The sequence below is a fragment of the Heloderma suspectum genome, chromosome 3 (genome assembly GCF_057233095.1).
Source record: "Heloderma suspectum isolate Gila_16-S chromosome 3, 16-S_ref, whole genome shotgun sequence".
Lineage (NCBI taxonomy): Eukaryota > Metazoa > Chordata > Lepidosauria > Squamata > Helodermatidae > Heloderma > Heloderma suspectum.
The window spans coordinates 214,297,706-214,323,410 of NC_139460.1; the positions used below are offsets into that span (position 1 = coordinate 214,297,706).

At 46.1% G+C, this 25,705-nt stretch overlaps 1 protein-coding gene across 2 annotated transcripts in view; it reads right to left on the reverse strand.

Annotated features, from left to right (window-relative positions):
- The window catches only part of UNC5B (unc-5 netrin receptor B), a 210,756-nt gene that overhangs the window by 21,912 nt on the left and 163,139 nt on the right, over positions 1 to 25,705 (reverse strand). Inside the window, exons 4-8 of one of the 2 annotated variants that reach the window (XM_084845530.1) lie at positions 19,913 to 20,016; positions 14,303 to 14,483; positions 12,189 to 12,356; positions 10,353 to 10,517; positions 2,740 to 2,772 (exon numbers count right to left, since the gene is read on the reverse strand). In XM_084845530.1, coding sequence (XP_084701656.1) covers positions 2,740 to 2,772; positions 10,353 to 10,517; positions 12,189 to 12,356; positions 14,303 to 14,483; positions 19,913 to 20,016 — 651 coding nt within the window. The remainder of the gene's footprint in view (positions 1 to 2,739; positions 2,773 to 10,352; positions 10,518 to 12,188; positions 12,357 to 14,302; positions 14,484 to 19,912; positions 20,017 to 25,705) is intronic. The other variant, XM_084845531.1, reaches the window with a different exon arrangement.

Sequence of the window (25,705 nt, forward strand, 5' to 3'; positions counted from 1 at the left end):
TCTGCTGATTAGGGAACAAAGCACCATCAACTCCTGAGCGGCCATGCAAGCAATTACGTTTGCTGCCTGTCAGGCCAAGTCATATTTCTCTCTCGCCCTCTCTGGACTATGCTGGCTCTCATCTTTAAAACCTCCTTGCTCCATAAAGTTTATTTATGTCAAAAACTTTTGGCCTTGGATTCAACCCCTCCAAAGTTCTGCAGATAAATCTGGGGCAGAACTTGGCAGCAATCTAGAGAAAAGATCACAGTCCCAATGAAATCAGTAGTACATATATGTGTTTAATTTTCTCTGGATCGTGACCAAGATTTGTACTCAGTGAGAGTGTGTAGGCTTGAGCCTAAGCAGATTTTTGCCATCTGCAAGATGTTACAGGGAATTCCCGTCCCACCACTACCTCCAGAAGATTTATTCCAGACATAGCAACAGGCTGGAGTTTGCATTGCCAGGCCTGGGTTCTTCTCCTTTCTCTTTTTTCTCTTTAACTCTTCCCTGATTTTCCAGGTCTCTTGCACCATTATGTCCTGCAGTCATAGGTCCCTTCTTTCTGAAAGGGAATATCTGGAGGGGAACTGAGAGGATTTTTGATACTGCAATTATATCTGGACCACATTTAACATTGTGTGTGGTCCTCTGGGAAACTTTTCCCCTGAGGGGAGTGTAGGCATAGTGAAATGAAGGAGGAGTAACTGGGAATTTACAGGCACTAAAGTATACCCTTTTATAGGGAGGATTTCACAAAGATTGCCAAAATAGATAGGGGAACACCCATGTTTGGCTTCCATCATTAGCTGCTACTGCAGTAATTTCCCCTACATCTGATTCCAAGGTGCAATGCATAGCAAGGACCACTACTAAGTAGTTTAGGGCTTGGAGTTAATATTTATTATTTATAGCCAGTTAAGGGGGCAATCTTATGCATGTTTAGACAGAAAAGAAGTCCTACAACTCTCAGCATCCCTCCAGCCAGTCATGCTGGCTGGGGCATGCTGGGAATCGGTTCATGAACCATGCTGGGATTCCCAGCATGCCCCAGCCAGCATGACTGGCTGGAGGGATGCTGAGAGTTGTAGGACTTCTTTTCTGTCTAAACATGCATAAGATTGCTCCCTAAGGAAATCCAGTCCACAGCCCTCCCCCGCCCTCGTGTGTGTGTGTGTAACATTTACTCCAGTGTTAATATTATTCATTCAGACAGCCCCAGCAATATACATGGCCCTTTCAGCTCTTTGCCCCAAGGTGCTTCCAATCTCAAGCATGACAGTGGGGTGGGGGAAACAATGGGAAAGGAGGGGAAAGTAGAAGAAGGGGGTGATGTGAGTAAGCAGTTGAGCCACACAGGCTTTACAAGAAGAGATGGTTTTCAAGTGGGATTTGGAGACAGAGAGGTAATATCATGTAAAGCAGGGGTGGACAACTTGTGGGCCTCCAGATATTTTGACCTACAACTCCCATCAGCCCTAGTCAGCATAACCAGTGGTGAGGGATATTGGGAGTTGTAGGCAAAAACATCTGCTGACCTCCAATGTAAGGCTTGTAAGCATTCTGGGAGGAGGTCTCAGGAATAAGAAGTAGTGAGGGAGAATAAGCAAAGACACTTAAAAGAGCAAGAGAATTTGGGGTGCCTGGGGATGGTGGAGTTGGAAGAGTGACGTTTACTTAACCATCTTTGTCATCCCTTTATTTGATTTTCAATCTACATTTCAGAAGAAACAAAACTATCACTAGTTAAACTAATACAGACAACAATATTTAAAATATTCCCACTGGATACTTATCATGCAGAACCAACAGGCTTCCCCAACCTGGTGCCCTCCAGATGTTTTGGACTTGGGCTCCCATCAGCCCTCGCCAAAATGGCCAATGGTCAGGAATCCTGGGATTTGTAGTCCGAAGCACCTGAAGGGTAACAGGTTGGGGAAGACTAAACTATGCCTATTATTCTGTATGTCCATAAAGAGCTCATGGTTACATTTTATTGTCACCCAGGGCAGCCACTGATGGCAGAAAAGGGACGGGGGTGTGATAGGAACACACTCTGCTCTGGCAAAAAATAAAATAAAAATCCCTCCAGAGTGTTACTGCTACACATGGATTATATGCCAATGGGTTACAAATAATCAACAAGTTAGTAGTGAGTAACAGAAAGGAAATGGGGAGGCAAACCGCCAATGCTTGTTCTGAGGGAAAAATAAAAACAAAACATTTACCTTTCTCTCTCTCTCTCTAATATAGGAATGGACAAACTCTAGTTTTTTTAAATTCATACTGAAACTTCCTTAGATCATGTTTTAAATGAAAGCTGAACATTCAGGGAAGGATTCTGGATCATCACTGAGAGGGGCAGACTCATGCAACCCTCTTTCTTCTGGTGGCTACAAGTCTTTATCCTTTGAACCAGAACTGGATTGAAAGCCATCAATATATTCTAACTATTGCATATAAAATAAAACAGTTTTGTCTATTCTTTTAAAAACAAACTCAGTTTGCTTCACAAGGCCCATCATGCCTGCCAATGTCCACACTGCTTTATCCCCAGCTAAATCTTCAAGGTTTGTTTCAGCTGTACTCCCTCCCTTGAGGCCCCAGAGCTGCGTAGAGATGCTCCTCCAGAGAATAGTTCTCCAGGAGTATCTGAACCCCACGGAGGAACAAATGCTCACAACAGATCAGACCAAACCAAACCAAACCCTCAAATGCATAACAATAAAAGAAAATGGCCATGAAATGGAGACTTACGGTGACTTTTGGGTTCGGTTACAAATCTTTTATCTGTTAGGGAAAACAAAGTTTAAAAAAACAAAGGTTGAAAAAATGAGGATGGTGCAATGAAGATGGTAATAAAAGAAAGCAAAGGGCAGATTGGCAGCCCTGGCAAACTGAGGGAAAAGGGTATGGCTGAAAATGTAAGCATGATGGAACAATTCATACAGAAGCCACATGCAGGATGAAGCCTTATGAACTGTACTTGAGGGGTGAGTAGACAGCTCCCACAATCTGCACCTGCACTGATGTGTCTGCCCACAATGCCAGCAGAGTGCCTGTGAAACGTCATAGATGCAACATCAATCATGGCCTGGGATACTGCGCTAATGGACACAAGAGCAGCCTGGTAGGAATTAAGGTTGCCAAGTGACCTACTTTACCGAGGATGGTTCTCTATTTGAAGGTGTCCTCCCTTAGAAGGGCTGTCCAGTCCAAGGCCGGTTTAACGATAAATAACCATGGTAAGAAGGGAGAGCAGGGAGGGCCTGGAAGTGGCCCATCAACACTTCGCACCGGGACAACAGACTGAGCAGGCACGCAGGGGGTCACGTGATCCTGGTCTTTTTCACTCTGGTGAGATGTGTTGCTTTTCTAATTAAATAAGAGCTGTAATTTTGAAATGTGTATCTATCTCTACCTATACATCAACATATATATGGATATCATCTGTGTCCTTATCTTTGGTGATGCAATCCCTCTTTTTGGGCAATGAGTAAGGGGCCACTGTAGGTAAGCTCAGACCAAAGGGTCACCAGCATTCTGTTCCCCACCGTGGCCAACCAGATGGCTCCAGAAACTGGGCATGAAGGTGAGAGCCCTCTCCCACTATTGCTCCTCAAGAACTCATGCCCTGTGGCACACAGAACCTCTGAAGGCAGAGGATTCTCTTAGCCATGTAGCAGTCGGTACATATATTATGGTCCGTGCTTATGGCTCCAGTTCTGGGTCTCCCCCTTCCTCTCAAAGTTTGTAATGTCTGTCATTAAGGCCCAAACTAGACGTTCTTTAAATCACAGAGCTATGTGTGATTGGCTGATTTACCTCTTTGTAAGCCCATGCCACCCCGATTTGGGTCAGGACCACGGCAATTCAGGGGGCAGATTTAACCTTTCCCCTCTCTCGGTTTCATGCCGAAATTCCCCCCACCTGAATTTTGGGGGGGAGGGGAAAAAAAATCTCCATGAGATTCAATGGGGATGTTTTTCCTTTTGTTAACTCCCCCCCCCTCAGGGGGGTGGAATTTCAGCATAGAAATGGGGCAAATTGCCATAGTCCCGATCTGAATCGGCCCTGCACATGCTTACATGGAGGTAAGTAAGCCAATCATCCATAGCTTTGCAATGCATGATTTAAAGAACGTTTTCTTTGGCCCTCTGACAGACACATGTCTTCCTGCAACTCATCTGGACAGAAGTGTTGAGTAGCCACAATTCTCGGGTGTCCTGCCCTTCCACCCTTCATGATCAGACACCCAAATATAAATACAAATATATTTTATTTATATTTGCACAATTGTATCTCTGCACCCGTTCATTCATCATTCATTACAGCAGCCTGGCCAGTTCCATCTGCAATTTTTTATTTGCAGAAGAAAACTCTACTTCATGATCCTGTCTCAAGGTCCCTTCCTTTTTATTTATTCATTTTTAAATGGCACATCTATATTGCTGCACCTGTCCAGAGCTACCTAGGTGCAGTTGTGTGAATTCAGTTATTGATTTAGGGAAACAAAATCCAAACCTGCAATTCTGGGAGGAGGAAGCATGTATGAATGAGAATGAGAAATGTGTGAAGGTTAATACCAGCACAGCAAGGGACACCAATACATAGAAAAAAAGAGCTGAAATGTTGTAAGAGGGCTGGTCCAGCAACACCCTAAGAATTAAGCTATTAGGGTGAAAAAATGCCGCCCCCCACGCCTGACTGTCTCAACTCTGCTTCTGATTTCCTCGCACTCTTTTCTCATTATGGAAAACGTTTTCACATTCTTTTCAACCTAGCATGACTTTTAACGGAGACCTCTGAATGTTGATTGCATCCCCTGCTGTCAGCGCTGAAGCCAATAGAGACTTTTTTCTTTTTCTAACCCCTGTACATGGGAGGTTTTTTGTTGTTGTCGTGATTTTGGGACGTAAACAGCTGGCATGTTTAAACAAATTAAAAGTCATGTTCATTTTTTTAAAACCTGCTGTACCTATATTTTTTTTTTAAAAAAAAAAACTTCTAAGGCAGTCTCCCTCAAACTGGTGCCCTCCAGATGTGTTGGACTACAACTCCCAGCATCGTCAGCCTGCCATATCTGGAGGGCATCAGGTTGGGGACGGCTGTTCTAAGGTCTCTGAAAGTCGTCCCCCCCAAATGAGTGAAGTACTGAATTGCAGGTTGGGGCGGTGGAGATGAATCAAGCCTGGAGGTCTTGCCTGGAGATCCTTGAGGGCAGGGCAGGGGGGGGGATGGATCAAGGATCAAGCCTGGAGGTCCTTGCCACTCCATGTTCTGCTGCTTGGTTTACATCTGAGTACCTTTTGCCTGCTAAGCGTTAACTGTCAGCAGACAGCTGGTTTTGCCTGCAAACTGCACCCAACCTCAGCTGTCACAATGCTTTAATTTTCTCCAGCAATAAGGTTTTCCAGAGCCAGATGCTACTGAAGAGCAGGATGCTCCCCCCCTCCCTTTTCTGTTCTTTAAAAAAAAAAATCACATCTCTGTATATCAGTATAGGACTCCCTCCTCCTCCTCCTCCTCCACTGTATGCCAGCATGGATCAATCCAGAGATGTCATTTGAGATGACACAGGAGCAGTCATACAGCAGGGGCATGAGGCAGGACTGCAGTGTGCTGGCAGAGAGGGTGTACGAGCAAGACAGAATTCAGGCAGCAAAATAAATTGAGGCAAAATAAACAGCCAGTCAAGTAGCACCATAGAAATCGACATGTAAACAGCAGGTGGCAGCACTGAAACAATGATAAAAACGGGAAGAGACTTGAAATGTTCCTTCATAAACATAGATATTGTTGTAGCAAAGTTTGATTTTCTGCTTATTCAGGCAATTTGTCTGGATCCTCCAAAGGGAGCAGTCAACATATAAGTTCTCCTGCTTGCTGAACCTTATCTAAATCTTAAGAACAGAAGGGTTAAGACTAAATATCTTCTACGGTTTATACAAATAGGCCAAACATTCATGGTCACTTGCCTGTTGCCTTCCTGTGAGAACACCCTACTACCACTCCACCCATTGGCTGAATTACTGTGATGTCATAGAATGTCATAGAACAACAGACAGAAGATGTCAGCAACAGAATACTGACAAACAGCATTCTTTTCTGAGCTAAGTCAAAGGTCCTTCAGGACCAAAAGACAGAAGGAGATGTATGCTGCTGGCAAGAGGACTCAGGCAAAGGTTCTTCTTAGGTTACAAGAGTGTGAGCTAGGGGAGCAGAAATGCCAATGAAAAGTGTGTGTTGTGGATTTCAGATATAGACCTGAACTAACCAGCCAAATATTTGGCTGCAGGTCTGTAGAGGTTTATTCCTGATTCCTTAATCTGGGACCTGAAGCAGAGATAACCTCATACACTAAGTGGGGGGTAGAGTTGGGGAATCTGGGGATATAAATAGTCACAAGTGCAATGACCTATCAGCAGCACTTAGATCTAGAAGCAAGGCCCTTCAACCCTCATCAGTATTAGGGGAAAAGCACAGATCCTCAGAATCCAACAGGAGCGGGGTGACATTTGGGTTGGAGGCAGGCTCAGGATGAAATTGCCCAGAAGAGCTGTTGTACATCGGACACAAAACAGCTGAAGGATGAAACCTCTTGTTACTGTTGAAATGGCCCCTTGTTTCTATTTGTGGTTCTAATATAAGATTACCTCATATGGGAAAGTCTGGCTGCAGATTTAACCACTTCCAACTAGGGATGGCGAGGGCGCCTGATTCAGTCTGGGAATCTGGTGGACCCGCTCCTGCCCGCACCCCCGAGCCCCGCTCACCGAGCCCCTGCTTGTCCCCTGCCCACGCTCGACAAATGGCCTGTACTCACCCCGGCGGCCTTGTCGAGCTTCGCGGTCGCCATTTTTTGAGAAATAAATTGGTGATTGCAAACATATGCAAATTTGCGCACATGTGAAAATGCGCATTTTGCGAATTCGCATATTGGTGTATGTGCAAAAATGCACATTTCCCCCAAAATGCACATTTTCACACACACACACTGTGTGCCTTTGCAAAAATGCACATTTCACACTTGAGAATATGCACATTCGCAAAAAATGTGCATTTTTGCGCATACAAAAACATGCACATTTTTGAGATCACCATTTTATTTTATTTTTAAAATGGCAACTGCAGAGCTCAATGAGGCTGCTAGGGTGAGTGCAGGCTGGTCACAGAGCGTGGGAGGGGCTCGAGTATGATTTGGGGACTGGTGTCAGGAGCGCCCTAGCGGCCTCTTTCAGTCTACTCCAATAGCCAACTCAAGACACAGACAAAAGGATTCTTTTCAAGGCTTTAATCCTTTTACAACTTAATGACTCTTTCAGATGCTAATCACCAGCGACTAAGCAATGAACAGCAGAGTAGCCTATGCTCTGGGTTAGGCAGGTGGTCCCCGTTTGAAGGAGAGTCACTTGCAGACCCTGAACTTATGGGCTAGGGAGAGATCCTCCCTCTTTCTCTTGGGTCCACGGGACGCGGCCGTTGCTTGCGTGCCAAATGGGTGCTACGCCTCCTTTCCGCGCCCTCCATCGCTCATCGCTCCCTGCGTCTGCGTCGAGAGTCTAGCAAGCCCCCCTCCTGCACTCTCTCACTGCCAGGGTCACTATCTATCTCAGGAATGCTGGCAGAAGGAATCTCTGCCAGCTGCTGTGCCTGTGAGGGATGAGCTGGCTCCTCTCCCATGGATTGCTGTTCCTCCTCAGAATCTGAACTGCTCTGGGGTTCTAAGGGCTCAGTTTCCACCCTGACAACTGGCGAGCAGGGGCAGGGGCTAGGTGGGCATCCGGAGAACCCGGACAGGGATGAGTTCACAATCCCTACTTCCAACTCGCTGTGAGAGTGAGACAAGAAAGCCTGGCATTCCTGAGGGAGACCTGTGCCTTTAAAAGGCTCATGCAGTGCTTGGCCTGCCCTCTGATGTAAAAGCCCAGCTCCCTAGTCTCAAATGTATGCTGTGTGCATGGGGTGGTGGTGGTGAAGGAGTCAGAGGCTGGTTGTTATCATGTAGCACTGAGGCAAATGCACTCTGGCACATGTTCAAAAATGTTTCCCCTTCATTATTGCTTCATGGGTTCTGGGGCTAAGCCCTGGCACTGAAAGTAATTCCTGCAGCCGGTGGGATCTGGACCAAGTGAAGCCCTTCCCTGACCTGTCACCCTCCAGTTGTGTTGGACTACAACTCCCACCATCCCCAGTGAGCCTGACCGATGGCCATACTGTCTGAGGGAGATGGGAGCTGTAGTCCAACATAATTAGAGGGAGACAGGTTGGAGAAGGCTGCCATGGGGTCATGCAAACCCCAAAGCTCCACCGAACTACTGCGGCCACGCAGGAACAGCAATGGAGTAATGATGGAATAGGAGCTCTCTCTCTTATTTCCATGTGACCACAAGACACAATCCATGCTCCCTTTACCCTGCCAAGCCAGTGTCCTCCCTCCCAGCTCCAGTTCCTCTTCCCGTAGTCGCACTCTTTGGCTGAGGAACAGAAAAGGCACCCTGCCACCGTGATTTCTGAATGACAGCCTGGAATGCTTCAAGGGCAGTTCTCCCACTTGCTTTTAAAACATTCACATTCAAGGTTAGGAATCAAACCTCAGCAAGGAAAGGCCAGTGATGACTAACCTTCGCCATACACTTCTGAAAATAGTTCTCTTGATTTTTTCTTCTTCTTAATTTTTTTTGCTGGCATCATAGAAAGGTCACTAGGAGATCATACAGAGCATCCCTCTAAATGAAAGAATCTAGCCTACTGAATAACCTACATATCCTTTCAGTAACACAGACTTCCACATCAGTCATCAGCGCTCTTTCAAACTAGCTGAGCAGAAGTACAATTGGAACCCATTCTGACTGCTAGAACAGCCTTTCCCAACTCGGTGCCCTCCAGATGTTGTGGACTTCAACTCCCATCAGCCCTAGCCAGCATGGCTAATGGTCAGGAATCCTGGGAGTTGTAGTTCAGAACATCTGGAGGGCCCCAGATGGGTCAAGGCTGGGCTATAAGTATTCACAGCCCCATCCGACGCATGTTTACTCAAAAGTAGCTATCACTTGAATTAAATGGGAGTTACTCCCATGTGTGTGTACATAGGATTACGCTTCAATCTGGACTCTCCATTCAACTGCCAGACCTGAAAACATTCGCCTAAATGCCTGGCGCCAATCAAAGTCAGATGGAATGGGCAGTTTTACACAGTGCATGCTGAGTGAGCACTCAAGAGCTAGGGCGAGGAACATCTTTCAGCCCAAGGACTAAATTCCATTTTGGGGAAGCTTTGGGGGCCACATTCCAGTAATGGGCGGGGCCAAAGGCAAAAGGGGCATAGCCCAAACCACAAAAAATACCAAACAATCCAGCATATGGTAGCTGAAAGCTCTTCCTGCCAGCAACTGAGCCTTAGGAGAGGCATTTCAACCATTTAGAAGGGGGGGAGGGGAATGCGCAAAGGCCAGGAAGCCACCAAACAATTGGTGGACAATCAGTGGTTGGGGAGAAAGGGGGTGAGGCCAACTGGGGAATCCCGGAGGGCCGGAGTAGGACCCCAGGAGGGCCAGATTTGGCCCTTCCTTCCTTCCTTCCTTCCTTCCTTCTTTCCTTCCTTCCTTCCTTCCTTCCTTTATTTAAAATGTTCATATCTTGCCCTATATCATTAAGCTCTCAGGGCGGCATACAGATAAAATCATTTTAAACAGTATACAACAATAAATAATTTAAGCAGCTAAAAACATATTAAACCATTAAACCAGCTCATACCAATTAAAATCTAAAACAATAAAACACCTAAACCGTGTGCTACTTTAGGGAATGCATTTAGCCCTCGAGGGCTTTGGTAAAAAGCCATGTTTTAACTTGGTGACGAAATGAAACCAACGTCTACGCCAACTGGGCCTCCAAGGGGAGGGCATTCCACAACTGGGGCCCATGGGGCTGAGATTCTTGCCCCCTGCTCAAGAGGGAGCTGCAGTCAATCACTGCTCCATGACCCAACGTGATACCCACCTGCAAGCATGCTTAGCCATCTTAGGGCTACTAATAGTTTTAACCAGATAACAAGCCTGTGAAGCATGTTAAGCTGCGAGTGTGTGATGCCCAAAGGACAATTTATCTTGTCCGAAAGTAGCCTTTGAACCAAAGTGGCACAGCTGGGCATTTCTCCTCTACCACAGATAAAATGGCAACAGAGAGCTCCCTGGGATCAATTTCCATCAGTGTACCTATGACCACCTGGAGAAGATCCTCATGGCATGACGACTCCCAAGTAAGACCAGGAAAAAACTAAGTAATGCAGCTTTGCCTAGTTAGGTGTTGGACTGAGACACGCCTTCCCTTCCCCTCTCCTCCATATCAGCCACAGCAAGTTGACTCACTTTGCATGCAGAGCCCGTCGGTGCAGTTTTTGGAGTCGAGCAGCACTCCACTGCAGTCTTTGCCTCCATTTTTGGGAGATGGGGCTGTGCATTCTCTGCTCCTCCAGTGCGTGCACTCCGTGCTACAGGCTGACCACTTGCTCCACTCGGTCCATGCTCCGTCCACTGCGTCCCGCACAAAAGACAATCAAGCACAAGAGAGGAAGCCAATCAGGGACAAGTGCGGGGGGGGGGGGAGGACAACAATTTGCTGCTGAACTGGCTTACTAACTGCTGAAAGGAGCAGAGAGTTGGGGTGCCTCTGCTAAATAAAGTACTGGCACAACTGAGCCTAACAAAAAAGTAGAATGTTAGTGTCGGGCAGACGACACCAACCTCAATCATCACAAAATTCAACATCTCCCAAGCACATGCCTAGGAAAGGAAACTGTTCACAAAAACAGGCTGTGACCCCATTGGTCAAGCAGTAAAATAGGAGGGGGCATATAGCCAGTTTGCTCTGAGGGGCAAAAGGGCAGACTGACTTTCCCCCAGACAACAAGTAGCAAAAGAAAAAAGAGGCTTGTGTTTCATCTATGCGAACTGCCTTTTCCCCTGTGAATCTGCCCAAGTCCTCAAAGACCTGCTCTATGTCCCATCATCACTGGATGTTCAATAAGTGGGTGTAAGAGACAGGGCATTTTTGCTAGTGGCCCCCAAACTTTGGAATATCTTCCCTGCAGAGTTCCTTCTATTTTGGTGTTTAGGCAGCTGCTGAACATTTATCTGTTCAAAAAGGCTTTTAACACTTAGGACTCTGATATTTAAGGTTGTTTTCTGATACTATGCTTTATATTTTTATGTCAAAATTTATGATTCATGATCATGCACGTTTTGTTGTATTATAAACTGTTTCAACTGGTTATTGTTAATATTGTTTTACTGCATATTTTTTGTTGGCTGCTTTGAGTATACATGTTTATATACAAGCAGGACTGAATTCATCATCATCATCATCTAGAACAGTCATGGAAAATATGTGGCTCTCCAGTTGTTGTTGGACCACAACTCCCATCAGCCCCAGCCAGAATGGCCAATGGTGAGGAATGATAGGAGTTGCAGTTCAACACGATCTGGAGGGCCAACATTCCACACCCTTGATCTAGAAAATATCTCTCTCTCTCTCTCTCTCTCTCAACTGAAGGATCAACTGCAGTTTTCAGAAATCCAAACTTAAATGAAATCTCTTGATAGCAAACCAAACCCAGGGCATGAAAACAGAAAGCTTTTCCATAATAATACTCAGTTTAAATTCCAAATGTGTAGCAGTTACTCTTACTTCCTCCAGTTAGGAAGAAGCCTTTTCAGGAAAGCCTATCTACTATCATTCCCTCTATTTCTGATATTCAGGTGTGAGTGCCAATGCTTATGTAGTCAAAATGGCACCACCCACACACAAGAGGGTTTGGGAGAATCTCGGAGTTTGCAGAAATACAAAAAGAACTTTAGGGAACACCCTGCCCCCAAGGGGGACCCTCCCTCAAAAAAACAGCCAATGTGGACTGAATATGTTCATTGGGCATGGAATGCTGTTTGACTGACTCATCAGGATAAAAGACAGAAAACTGGGGTGGGGGGGGAAATGGAATGGAGTATTCTGACAAAAGGCATGGCAGAACAGGGGCACTCCACCCTGCCACCTTTGGAGATCCCATTTGTCTCTTATAATTCTCATTCGTAATTCCACTGGGGAAAACCTATTCTCCCACTCAGCTGGAAACTACCATCTGTGACAGAAGCAAGCACAGCATTCATGTAAGGGACCTGGAAAGGGGCGACTGTCTGAGGTGCACTTACCTGGGCACATCGTGGTACAGGCCAGCTTCTGGAAGGACTGTCCATCGCAAACGGAGCCACCATTGAGAGGCGCCGGATTGGTGCAGGTCCGTGTGCGCTTCTGCCATCCACGACCACAGCGGTTGCTGCATGAGGACCATTCCGACCAGATAGACCAGCCGCCATTCACTACGAGCCAGGAAGGAGATGGAAAAAACTATGTCGACTTTGAAGGATTTTAAAAGCCAAGGAAAGGCAGCTGAGTGGGTGATCCTAGCATCCCACTGCCAACCTAGTCTTTTTAACTACCTTCTCCCTTGACCGATTCTTAGGTTACAGCTGCTTACATGGAACATGCTGAAGAACAGCCACATCCCATTGGCTTCGTGTAGCAGCTGTAATGTGCAAGAGTTGCTCAGAATGGGAGAGTTTGCACATCAATTATGAGAGACAGGTGGGGTTACTGTGAGCAAGCCAGTGTGCCAGGGCACACAGCTCGATGGCACCTGCTTGGCTCCTCCTGCCAGGGGGAGTGTTTAAGCAAGCTAGGGACACTTGGTTCGCATGAGGCTCGAACCAGGAACTGGCTTGTCTCTCCCCTGACTAGAATGATTTTCCATATCCTTCCCTCTATTTCTGATGTTCTGGCGAGAGTGCCAATGCTTATGTGACTAAAATGGCACAACCCACTTCGGCTACCTGTCTTGCAATAAGTCAGAGGAGAAGCCCTGGGAGAGACAAACCAGAGTTTCCAGTTTGGGCATCAACCAACCAAGCCAGGGATGGAGAGTTCCTGGCTTTTTTAGCCACCCCAGCTGGCAGGAGGAGCCAAGCAGGAGTGATGGAGGCGCATGTATTAACATGCTGGCTGGCTCAGGGTAACCCAGACTTGAAAAAAGCTCTGGGTTGCCATGATGTGCAAACTGGGCCACTGGTTGTCCCAGTCATGCCAGTGTTGCACATTCTTGGTGAAAGCTGGTACCAGATTCAATATCATCAGGCGTGAGCAGCTGTTGAGTGGAGTCAAATCTATGTGGAAGTTATTTCTATCAGCTCCCAAGAGGCAGCTGCAACATAAGAACAGGCCTGCTATCTGATTTTTTTTATTTATTTAAAAGTAGTTACAGGAACATCTGGTCTCATAAATCTGAGGGTATGTGGTCAAGGTACACACGATGAGAACTTGTACTTGCTACAGGAGGTGAAGTGAGCAAAGCTTGTGAGAAGGGTCAACATACAGATTTGGGTAAGGGCCATAGCTCAGGAACAGAGCATGTGCTTTGTAGCAGAAAGTCCTAGGTTCAACACCTGGCACCTCTGGGAGGGCTGGGAAAGACCCCGCTCTGAAATCCCAGAGAGCCGTTGCCAGTCAGTGTCGGCAACACTGAGCTAGGTGGACTAAATGGTCTGAATTGGTACAAGGCAACTTTTAATGCCCTACTTTCCTAGTCCAGGAGAGCAGTAGCTAGGGAGGCAATTAAGGCAGATCAGTGGAAAGGTAGGAACATCCAGTGTGGACATCCTTTTCACTGACCCTCTAAAGTGGCTCCTGGTCTAGTCTTGAAGAAAATGGCAGCATCCAGACAGTCACTGGACCCCTCAACTGGGGATCACATAGTGGAACTGAGAAACTCCCCTTTCCATGTGATGCTCCTAGACCCCTGCAAGTATCCCTAGAGGTAACCTCCTCCTTCACAGGAGAAGAACCTCAGTGCTGCATGTTCTCCATTACCAATCAAGAATTGTGAACATGTCTCTGTTAGAACACATATCAATTTAGGCAAATGGAAGAAAAAATGTGTATCCATTTTTGTGAACCGCACAGAGAGCTTTGGCAATTGGGTGGTATAGAAATGTAATAAATAAAAATAAAAAATAAAAAACCATAGCCACTGGATTATCAAATGGGAGAACTACATTGGTAGAGACTCTGAAGTTGACTTCACAGCATATCCCATTAAACAGTGGGATTTACTTCTGGATAAACCTGTTTAAGATCAGGTTGCTATTTGCATACAGCATCGACAACATATTTAAGTTATTTTTAAAAAACCGTATGTTGCAGCAAATCATGTTCCTGGTCTTTTGGTGTGAACAGAATATTTGGATAAGCCCCAGCAACAAGAAGTCCATACCATAGACGACGACTGTGGCTGTGGTGCTCCGCCGCTTGGCGACAATGTTCTTGGCCACACAGGTGTAGTTGGCAGTGTCGGAAAGCCTAGCCTGCTTGATGATGAGGTTATGGTCAATGGTGATCAGGAAGTTGGTGTCCCGGGAAGAGTCAATCACATCCTCGTTCCTCAGCCACTCCACCTAGAGGGAGAAATATATGGAGAGAAGGAAAGGAATTGGGGAGGGAAGGTTTGGTAGAAGGGTTGGGACAGGAAGAAAACAAAGAAAAATGGAGGGGAGACATACTTAGCAATTGTCATCAGAAATAAAAAATAAAAGGTATATATGCATGTAATAAACAAAACAGTAGATCTCCCCTCCAAAGGCAGGTCTATGACTATAACTGTCAAATAGTTTTTTTGAAAAAGTTACAGATTCCCCCAGGAAACCATAGCCTTTTGCCACCTGGAGCTGTGACTTCTGTTGGACAGCCCTATCACACGTAACAAGTACATATGTTTATTCTGCCATATGTACACATGGTGGGATGCCCCAGCTGGTTCCCGTGGCATGTATATGTGGTGTAGGCACATACTCGTTTCATGCCAGTACACACAATATTCTACATGGATACATTTTTCTCCCTCTCCCATAATACTAGAACCAGGGTCTGTCCATGAAGCTGATTGGTGGGAGATTCAGGACAGATCAAAGGAAGCACTTCTTCACACAGTGCATAGTTAAACTATGGAATTTGCTACCACAAGGCATGGTGATGGCTACCAGTTTGAATGGCTTTAAAAGGGGGCTAGACAAATTCCTGGAGTAGAAGCCTATCAGTGGCTATTCATCCTGATAGCCGTGTGCTACCTCCAGAGGCAGAGGCAGCAAGACTATGTACACCAGTTGCTGGGGAACATGGGCGGGAGGGTGCTGTTGCACTTGAGTCCTGCTTGAGGGTTCCTCGTCAACAGCTGTTGGCCGCTGTGTGAACAGAATGCTGGACTAGACAGCAGACCCTTGGTCTGATCCAGCAGGGCTCTTCTTATTTTCTTATGGAGGCAATTGCTTGGTAGGTATGAACCAGGCTTATTTATGAAGTATCCTAGAAGTTGTAACGCATTTTGTCATTAAAAAAGCTGTCCAACTGTCACCTCGGGAAGCCTTCATACCATAATACACCTACACTTGGGTTTTGCTCATTGTGCAAGAAACGACAAACTTCCTTACACATAACCTGTCTATTTTTAATTCTGTTCCCATCTGCTGTACTGGCTGGATCTGGGATGGCCCAGTTCAGCCAACTCAGTTTGTTAGCAAAGTAAGAAGGCCAGAAACATAACAGAATTAATGTATTTGTAACATTTATATCCTGCTCTGGCTTCTTTAAAGTTGCTGAGACCAATCGTTTTAACCAGATAACAACCCTGTGAAGTAAGTTGAGCTGAGAATGTGTGATACCCAAAGGACAGCTTCAGGTCTGTTATACATGCAGCAAAATGAGGTGGTAGAGTTTTGAGGTAGTGGAATGGATTATACCAGTTGAGGCTGCAGGTGATGGCTGCCATTTTTTAAATGCTTCTTCACTGAAAAAAACAGCACTCTGCAAGTAGAAAACTAGCTCAGCAAGGAGTGGCTTGGACTGGAACCTTTCTCCCTAGTGTACTTAGGTTTTATTTTTTAACTGGCCAGTCAGGTGTGTGTGTGTGGTTTTTCCTAAAATGGAGGAGCATTGAAAACTAACATCCCCCATCTGCAGCTTGAAGTGGTAAAATCCAACCTACCTCCTCATTCTATTGCATGTGTAGACCAGGCTTTCGTCTGCCAGTGACAGATAGTGCCACTGGAGAAGCACTGAGAAGCATGTGCCTGCTTCCCCAGTAGCACTGCCTGGTAGTAGCGCATCCTAGATTTATCACGCAGGCATCTTCACACCAACACTGCCATTGCAGGTACCTAACCCACTTGCACAGGCCACTGGTTCTCTTTTTGTGGGCTGCTTGAAAATTTCTGGGAGTCTCAGTGGAATAGTTAAACTGTTGTTGTTCCACAAATCAAAGTACATACGTAACTCGTATTTTTCTTCAGCACCGGCATCATCGTCAAAACCAGGGCCATGGTATGCAAAACCTAGGCCCTAGGCCTGGCTACTGAGAAGGTCTCCTTTAATCAGTAAATTTTTAGGGGAAAATTAAGACTGTACCAGCACTGAATTATGAAAATCATGGGCCCTAGGCCTTGTTAGCCTGTTCGATAATCTGGCTGTAGTCAAAACAGTGTTGAGCTCTATCTTCAGAAAAAAAAAAAAAATCAAGTGCGGAGCCAAGTACTCATGACTGTACTTCAGCACAGTAACTTAAGTAACTTCTCCACGGACCACCTGGATGAAGCTCACAGAACATGATGCCACACTGGAGGTGTTATTACCTGTTACTCCTTCCAACAAATCACTGGAAACCCTCCTGAGGTAGCAAATCAGCAGGAAATTACACCTAAGCGATGGTGCCATACACCCACACAAGTGCTCCAGGATGTGCGAGTATAAGGCGCCAGTATGGAGGTCTCATTACTCGCTACCACCCTGCTGTTTGCAAACCTGCTGCAAAGCGCTTGCAGAGACAGCAGATTTTGGAAAGCCACCCCTTAGATCAGGGGTAGGCAACCTGGCACCACCCAGATGTTTTGGACGGTAACTCCCACAATCCCTGATAATTGGCCATGATGGCTGGAGCTGGTGGGAGTTGTCGTCCAAAACATCTGGAGGGCACCAGCTTGCCTACCCCTGACTTAAATTATATTCTATATCAGCTGCCTGAAGCAGCAGACTTGGGATTTGAACTGGAGTTTCCCAAGTCCAAGCCAACATCCAGCCATTAAACCCTGTTGGCTGTTTTCACAGGGATCCCTGGGGTCTAGGGTGTCAACAGGCAAGGCAGGAGAGACCGTGTGCTGAGCCCCATCACGTCAGGAAAAGTCTGCGGATGTGGGCATTTCCAAGTTCTAGCAGCTTTCCCCCGCTCCCTAGAAAACCATTCATTCTCTGCTTGCTTTCCTAGATTCTGTCAGGGGTTAATGGCTGATCAGCCCATGTGGGAGGGAGGGAAGGCTGGGTTGAGCAGGTGTTGAGGTTAAGTATGTTATTAGGTGTCAGAATAACAGATCCGCTGCCTAAAATAAACACTTCTGCTGAATAATGAAAGCAGACGGCCTCAGCGTGGGGCAATCCATCATGGCCCCAATCCATCTTCAAGAGGCGACTCATTTACCTCGTGCACAGTTTTCTGGCTATAAACTGGCCGTCTGCTGAAGTGCCAAAGTGCGCAGCTGGAACTTTTACAGTACTTGCCTGGAACAATGGGGCAGATGAGCGTGTGGTTGGGAGGCGTGCATAACGGGGAGTGGGCGGATGGGCAGATATTTTAGGAGAAGCAGTGGTGTCCTGTGATTTATTAATGGGCTACAATGGGAAAAACTGCATCCTTGCCTATAATTATTCACCTTCGTGATGTGCCTTCAGGGAAGGCACAGATGTGTCCAGCTGTGGGAGGAAGGCAGGAAGTTTCTGGTTACCAACTGCCAGCAATTTTTTTTGGTGGGGCGGAATAGATATCTCAGCCACTAAGATCCATAAAACAAATCTGCATGGCTGATTTTTTTTAAAAAGGCAGGAGGCAAGGTATTTCAGGAGGTGTTTAAACATTTTTCCTGTATATTTGGGGAAGAAGATAATACATTTAATGAGAGGGCAGCACCTACTGCTGAAAGCACAGCTTAACCCTTCGTTCCCCAACCCGGCGCCCTCCAGATGTGTTGGAGTACAACTCCCATCATTCCCAGCCAGTAATGGCTATGCTGGCTGGGAATGATGGGAGCTGCAGTTCAACACAGGTTGGAGGGCACCAGGTTGGGAGACGATGGGTTAGCCCATGAATCTCACAACACAGAACACTTCTGGGGTGTATTCCTGCTGGACCCAATTTTGTGTCCTACCCACCAGCTCCTTTTCTCTTTGTTTGTCTCAAGCATCTACCCTGTTCACCACCTCTCCTGCTCCCCACCTTAGCTCTGATCATTTGAAATAACCCTTTGGATGTTACCTTTTTGTCTCTTTGTGGGACTATTTGTTTGCTTGCTCATTTGGCTTGCGCCTGCATTTTTAAATGTATTTCATTTTTATTATGCCCTTCCTCCAAGTCCTCTCCCATACTTTATCCCCACAACAACCCCATGAGGTAGGCTAGCTGAGAGAGAGAGAGAGAGAGAGAGAGAGAGACTGGCCCAAGATCATGCAGTGAGATTCATGGCGTAGGGATTTGAACACAGGTCTCCTCAGTCCTACTCTGACGCTTTGTATATAGACTTATACTTCTGGTGGGGGCCAGAAGAGTAATGGTGTGTCAGCCTGCTTCAGGCCCTGTGCAGAGCTTGGCAGTGCCTGCGCTCTGTGCTAGTTGAAGATTGTTATCTGATTACATATGTTGATCAAGTAGAAGGGTGCTGAGCGCTGGACGGATTTATGGTTCCACCTTGCAGTGGGAGGTGGGGAGCAAGATGAACTTTGGTTGCTTTCCAATTCTACTTCTATGCCGCAAGCCTGAATGTAGTATTGTAAAATCAAAGGAGGCCAAGAAGAGTTCTCTGTGGCTTTTTGCATGGGCAGTCTTTTCTTCTAATGGGCACTAGCAGCTTCACACACTGCCCAGGAAGACGCACTCATCCATATACTTCTTGGCAGTTCTGGCTATCCACCTTGCTCACGGCCAGCACCCCGCCCCATTTTGAGGGGATACGGTGCCAGTCTGAAGCGACCTCCTCAAAAACACAATTCAGCTGACTGCCCAGCTGCAATCCTCGCTGAAAAGCAGAGCTTTCTGCTGCTGCAATTCCCTTTCCGAAGCATTGACAAAAAGCAGCAAGGGGCAGACCGTGGTTTTCACAAAGCAGAGCAAACCTCCCTTTGCCAACCTCCTTCCCCACAGGAGGGATGGGCATTCCATTAAAGCTTGTGGGTGGCTTGAAAATTGGGGGACAAATTTGAAGGGAATGACAGCTGCCTGGCCTTCATGTAACACAATAAAACTGTCAGAAAGAGCAGGGCTAGGAGAAACAGGGCCAACAAGGGCACGGTGAGGCAGGGGCACGAATAAATCCTAGCTGGAATGCAGGAACGCATGGGAGGGGTAAGATTCCACTCTGTGGCTAGGTTTAAGAAAACAAACTGGACACACATTGCGGACAGTGCAATCCTAGGTGCCTTTACTCAGAAGCAAGTAGTTACTCCCTTGTGGGGCTTATTTGTCTACTTTCTGCTAAGGCTGGGGGATGTTGGGAAGGGTAGTCCAAGACATCTGGAGGCCACCAGGTTGGGGAAGGCGGAGCTAAACTGAAGGAGAACAGTTCAAATGTATGGACACAGGGAAGAATAAAACGAGTATGAAATGCTCTCTCACACACACAATGAGGGAGTTAAGGCCTGCACATCTCTTGGCACATAGAAAAGTGCCGTGTATGTACTTTAATAAGTATTACCCCAACGATCACAAAAATGAGCAGGTGATGCCTCATGGGAAACGTCACAATTTCAGCTACAAGGCCTACTACAGATGGCCCCTCTGGCCTGCTTCGCTTACCTCAGCCGTTGGCACTCCCTCAGGCGGGCGGCACTGCAGAAGAACTTCATGGTCCAGCAGGACCTCTTTCCCGAGGGGCTCCTGGTCAAAGTTCTTCCTCAGGTCTAAGAAGGGGAAGCAAACGAACCGCAAGCATTAGCCATGGAGTCACCTGCAACGCTTTGCTGTTTCAACACACCAGCTGAGGGAGAGTTGCATGTCAGGAGTTTAGCATAACTTAACAAGAGCTGAGCAACCCGCCCACGAGGCCCAGATAATTCTCTCACAACCTATTGGACATGCTGGCTAGGGATGATGGGAGTTGTAGTTCCATACACCTGGAGAGTGCCGTGTTGAGGAAAGCCACTGTAGAGGGTTAGACCAGAGGTCGGCAATCTGGTGCCCCCAGAAGTGTTGGACTACAATTCTCAGAATCCCTGATCATTGGCCATGCTGGCTGGGACTTATGGGAGTTGTAGTACAAGACATCTGGAGGGCACCAGGTTGCCCACCACTGGGTTAGACTAATAATATCCTTAGCACATTATCCTGTCTAGGATAAATCCTCAGCAGAAGCCACAAATGGAAGCCATAGGAAAATTAAGGAACGATCCCATGTTGCTTGCTCCTGACTTATTTTTTTTATGTATGCATGTATGTATGAATTACATTTCTATACTTCCCAACAGCTGAAGCTCTTTGGGCAGTTATATACTTCTCATTTATGCTGCGTCTCTGTTATGGTCACACCAGACTTCCTCTATTTAAATCAATGCTCTCTATGATCAAGGCTGTGGGTATGCTGCAATTCTGAGGGAGTACGAAGCTCAGAATGTGGTATTTGATGCAGAATTTAGCGTTCAGTGAATATCTCTTTTAATTTGATTTTGTTTAAAAAGAGCAAGTTACTAGTCCTTATTGCAAAGGTATGCTTGGAAGTGTGTGGCCAACACCTGACGGAATCCCAGTAGCTGGGGGTGGGGCTTCAGCACCCTGCATAGATCCTTGTCCTTCCTATAATAAGTAAAACTGGAATGAAGAATACAAAACTGTAAATACAATGCAAAGCTGAAATAAAGCCGAGCAAGAGTAACCATGCAATGCTTTGCTGAACTGGTTTAATTTATACTGATTACAGAATTCAGTTTTCTGGCTGCAGCATTCTAATCACCTGGACACAGAATTTTCTTTTCTTTTACCTTTTGCACACACAGACCCTTGATCATACTATTCCCTTGGCAATGTAGATGATTCACTTTTCAGTATGATTATCGCATCTAGATCTGGTTGGAATGATATTCCAGCAGCAGGAAGGAAAACAAATATCAATAACAAAAAACTAAAAAAAAAAAAAAGACCTGAAAAAGAATCCATTTACTGCTTTGTGGATAAATTGTGTCCTTAAATGTTTTCAGCTTGCTGAATGCTATTTCACCTCTCCCCACCATGAATGGCCCAGAAAAGGCTTTTATGCGAGCAATCTGAGTATAAAGGGACCATGTTTCTGATTAGAAATGGCCTCAGTATTCTTTACTGAAACAATGGTCATGAAGGGACCACTTCATGATAAAACCACATTGTAGCTGGGGGAGCTACACGCAGCTGCTACGTCACAATGCTTCCATTTCTCACTGCAATGATGAGGCAGGGATCTGGGGGGAAAGGTACGGATTAAAGAAAAAAACCCTTGTAAGTCCACACTGTTTGGTTCAGGTGGTACATCAATAAGGGGTTTCAAAAGTACTCAGGCAGCTAAATGAACGAGCAAGAGAGCTTGGCATACATTGTATTTCTTTTTGAAGAACATGTTTGCTTGGGAGTAAGCCCCTTCCACTTCAGTGGGTCTGACTTTCAAGACTGTGTAGGCTTGCAGTTTAAAGAAAGTCTCTAGGCCATGCAGATGTACAAAGTTTGCTGAGCATTCAGAAACCAAAAGGGTGACTGTTGAGAGCATTGGAGGCCGGTCAGCGGGGCGGTGAATCTGATCCGTGTTTCAGTCAGAACCAGTCAGAACTCTAAAAGAGCTATCTAGAGTGCTGAAACCTATCCCCCCAAATGTGTTCAACACCTTGGAAAGCTCCTTTAGAGTTCTGACCAGTGTGGATTGAAATCCAGAACAGATTCACTGTCCCACTATCATTGGCACCACCAGCCTCCACTAGTTGAGCAGAGAAGCGGGACTCGGAGCCCTGCATAATTTGTCTGCATGGCTTGTAGGGCCTGATTTTCTTGCCTCCGCTAACTGCGGTCCCTGGCAAAATTCCTCTGTTTCCTGCTAGCTCCTCCCCATATATCAGAATCTTTCCAAACACGCTTGGAATTCTGTACACAACATTAGATAAGTATTTCATCACCTGTGGTCGCACAAGACAGGGAAATGTTTGCAATATTAAGTGCCTGTTATTAATACTTGAATGCTGCATCAATATAATAAAAAAGGACATGTGCACTTATAAACAAGTCACCTGAATAAACTATTAACCAGTAGGTGGCACTACAATCCGTCTATTGCTCTCAAAACAATTTGGACAAAGTGTTCCAAATAAAAATAAATGTTGTCCAAAGTAATTATTTTTGACGATGATTACGATGATGACCATGATGATAAGTTGCTATCTTGTTTTATGAGATGGGATCTACAAGGAACAAGTCTATCACAGCATAATCTGCTGAGCGTTCACTAGCTAATATCACTCAACCACTGCTTTTAGAACTTCAAGTGCACACTATGTATTGCACATATTTAGTTGTATTTCTATTCCTTGAAAATACATTTTGGGGGGACCAGGGGAAGAGGGCCATGCAGAAAGAAATCTTTTCTTTCACGTGTGCGCATACACACACACACACACACACACATTTTGAAATGTGGGAACAAGGTCAGCACATCCACAAAAGTGCTGGATTATAGAAAGGTCACCTGCAAGGATCTCTTCTTGGAATTGTGTGCCCAACCACACTGAACTGACCGACCGACCGGTGGTTGGCTCTTTCGTTTTGGGATAGCTTCCTTTCATTCAAGTGCTTTAGCAATCTGCTCAATTAACAGAACAGTAATTAACCAGGGAAAGCTTGAATGTGAGTTGAAACCTATACACAATCAGGTTAAGGTGCCTCCTTTTATTGCAAACAGCACATGTGATTATATATCTCTAGGCAGCTTACGGATTCTACAAACTGAATGACCAGCACTAGTTAAAGGAGAGCAGTCACAAGAAATACCTTTTACACTCTCTCACACTGGTCCCCCACCCTTCACAATGTAACTGTCATGAACCCCAGAGCACGGAAATATCTCCCATCCACCCTCAAGTAGGGATGCTGGAGAAATTCGAGACGGGCTAAAATGAGCTCAGATTTTTAAGAATCCAACCTGTGGAATCTGCTGCATAGCGACCCCCTCAGGCTACGTGGAGTCCATGGACTTCCAGAATGTTTTTTTTTTTACTTTCCAGAAATTTATGCATATTTATTTGTAAAAAAATATGCAAGTTTCTGCTGGGATTGGTAAATATACACTGGGAAAAGATGAATGGGATGGGGGACAACATGCTAACTTTACGTACTAAGGTAAATTATGTAAATTGTTGCGACCCCCCCCCCCTTACAGAATTATTTGTGTATTTTTCCGCACAACAATTCCCCCCCCCCCCCGAATCCGTCTGTGAACAGATGACAGAAAAAAGGCATCTGGCAATCCGCAAAACACAGACGGAGCAGATTTTGCACAGTCTGTACATCCCTACCCTCAAGATATAAAATGCTGCCTGCAGCCCCTGTGCTGCTAACTAGTGCCGAACGTGGGAATGTGCCTCTGTCAATGAGAACTCTGCTGTGAAACGGGGACCCCCTCTAGAGCAACTGCAGAAAGCAAAACTACAAGGAGCCAGATTGTGTGTATGTGAACGTGTCCTGGCAAGTAGGCAGAACAACTCAGTGCCATTTCTGTCTGACAAATTCAGACACACACCCCCTTTAGAAGAAAAAAAATTACAATAAGCATCTACTGCTTTTCCCAACCGGGTGCCTTCCAGATATTTTGGACTACAACTCCCAGCAATCCTAACCATTGGCCATGCTGGCTAGAGCTGATGGGAGTTGAAGTCCAAAACATCTGGAGGCACCAGAGCAGAGAAGGTTACAACAACCACAAGGAGTTCGATAAGCCACGGAGTGAGAAGAGCCAAGAAAGGGAAATGTTCTCTCCCCCTCTCTCATAAACCTAGAGCAGGGGTTTCAAACTGTCCTCTGGGAAACCCAGGTCTTCCTTGAAAGCTTATCTGGGGTTCCTCAGTGGGAAGATCAGCCATGGAGGACATGGTTTCCTAAAAGACAGTGTGCTCATCCATGGTCCCCTGCAGTGTGTGGCTGCAGCAGCAGGCTAGGTGTATCCTGGAGTGCGCTTCCAATGCACAGGTGACAGCAAGACCCCCCTGGCCTTGGCAGTGAACCAAGCGTGCATCTAAGAAGTGTGCATCCTAGAACATGACCTGGGCCCCTGGGCCCCTGAGGGATCTACCAGTAGAACCTGAAGGCAGAGAGAGTCTGAAAACCCCTGTGCTGGAAACTCAGGGCATGACCCGGTGAAGCCAACTGACAGTAGGTTGAAGACTGATCAAGCGAAGCAGGCACAGCATGTAATTCTGATGGAATTTATTGCCTTGAGAAGTGACGATGGCTGCTGCCTTAAACGACTTTTTCAAAAAATTAAGTATTAGGCTACAATCCTATCCAAACATACCTGGGAGTAAGGTATTCAGTGGGATTTATTTCTGAGTACTGGTAGGATTACTCACTGGAAAAGACCCTGATGCTGGGAAAGATTGAAGGCAAAAGGAGAAGGGGATGGCAGAGGATGAGATGGCTAGATAGCATCACCGATGCAATGAATATGGGCTTGAGCACACTCTGGGAGAGAGTGGAGGACAGGAAGGCCTGGCGTGCTATGGTCCATGGGGTCACGAAGAGTTGGACACGACTTAACGACTGAACAATTGGTATGATTGGACTGGTAGGCAAATACAGGGAGGACAGGCCCATCAGTGGGTATTCGTGATCACAGTTAAGTGGACTGTACAGGACTCCAAGTACCATTTGCTGCTGGCTCAGTGCTTCCTAGGAGCATCTGGCTTGGTCACAAATGGAAACCAAACACTGGACTAGGTCAGAGATGAGCAGAAGGTACATCAGGATAGATCTTGAATACAGATGGAGAAGAACTCCTGGTGGATGCAATCGAATGCTGATATGTGCCTATGGTAACATATATTCAGAGGCAGTGAGGGCGGCAAAAAAATATAATCTTGCTGCCTCTATTGAATCTTCTGTCTGCCGCCTAGCAGAGCTTCTCAGAGTCATCCGGGGCCTATTACATGCCAGCCCTAAGGACACTGTAGATCCCTCTGAGGCCTGCTGTAATGCATTTGCTAGGCACTTCCGAGATAAGATCTCTTGCATCCACCGGGACTTAGATTCCAGTGTTATAGTAGGTGAATCTGGTGAGGTATCCAGAGCACAGCCTTGTCCTGTTCTCTTGGATGAGTTTCAGTTGGTAAAGCTCGAGGATGTTGACAACATGCTTGGACAGGTTTGTGCAACCACTTCCATATTGGATCCTTGCCCCTCTTGGCTGATAAAAACTGTCAGGAAAGGAACAACTGGCTGGCCCAGGGAGGTGATTACTGCCTCTTTGTGAGAGGGGGTGGTCCTGGGCTTCCTCAAAGAGGCGATAGTGAGACCACTCCTAAAGAAACCCTCTCTAGACCCAGAAAATCTTAGTAATTTTAGGCCAGTGGCAAATATTCCTTTCCTGGG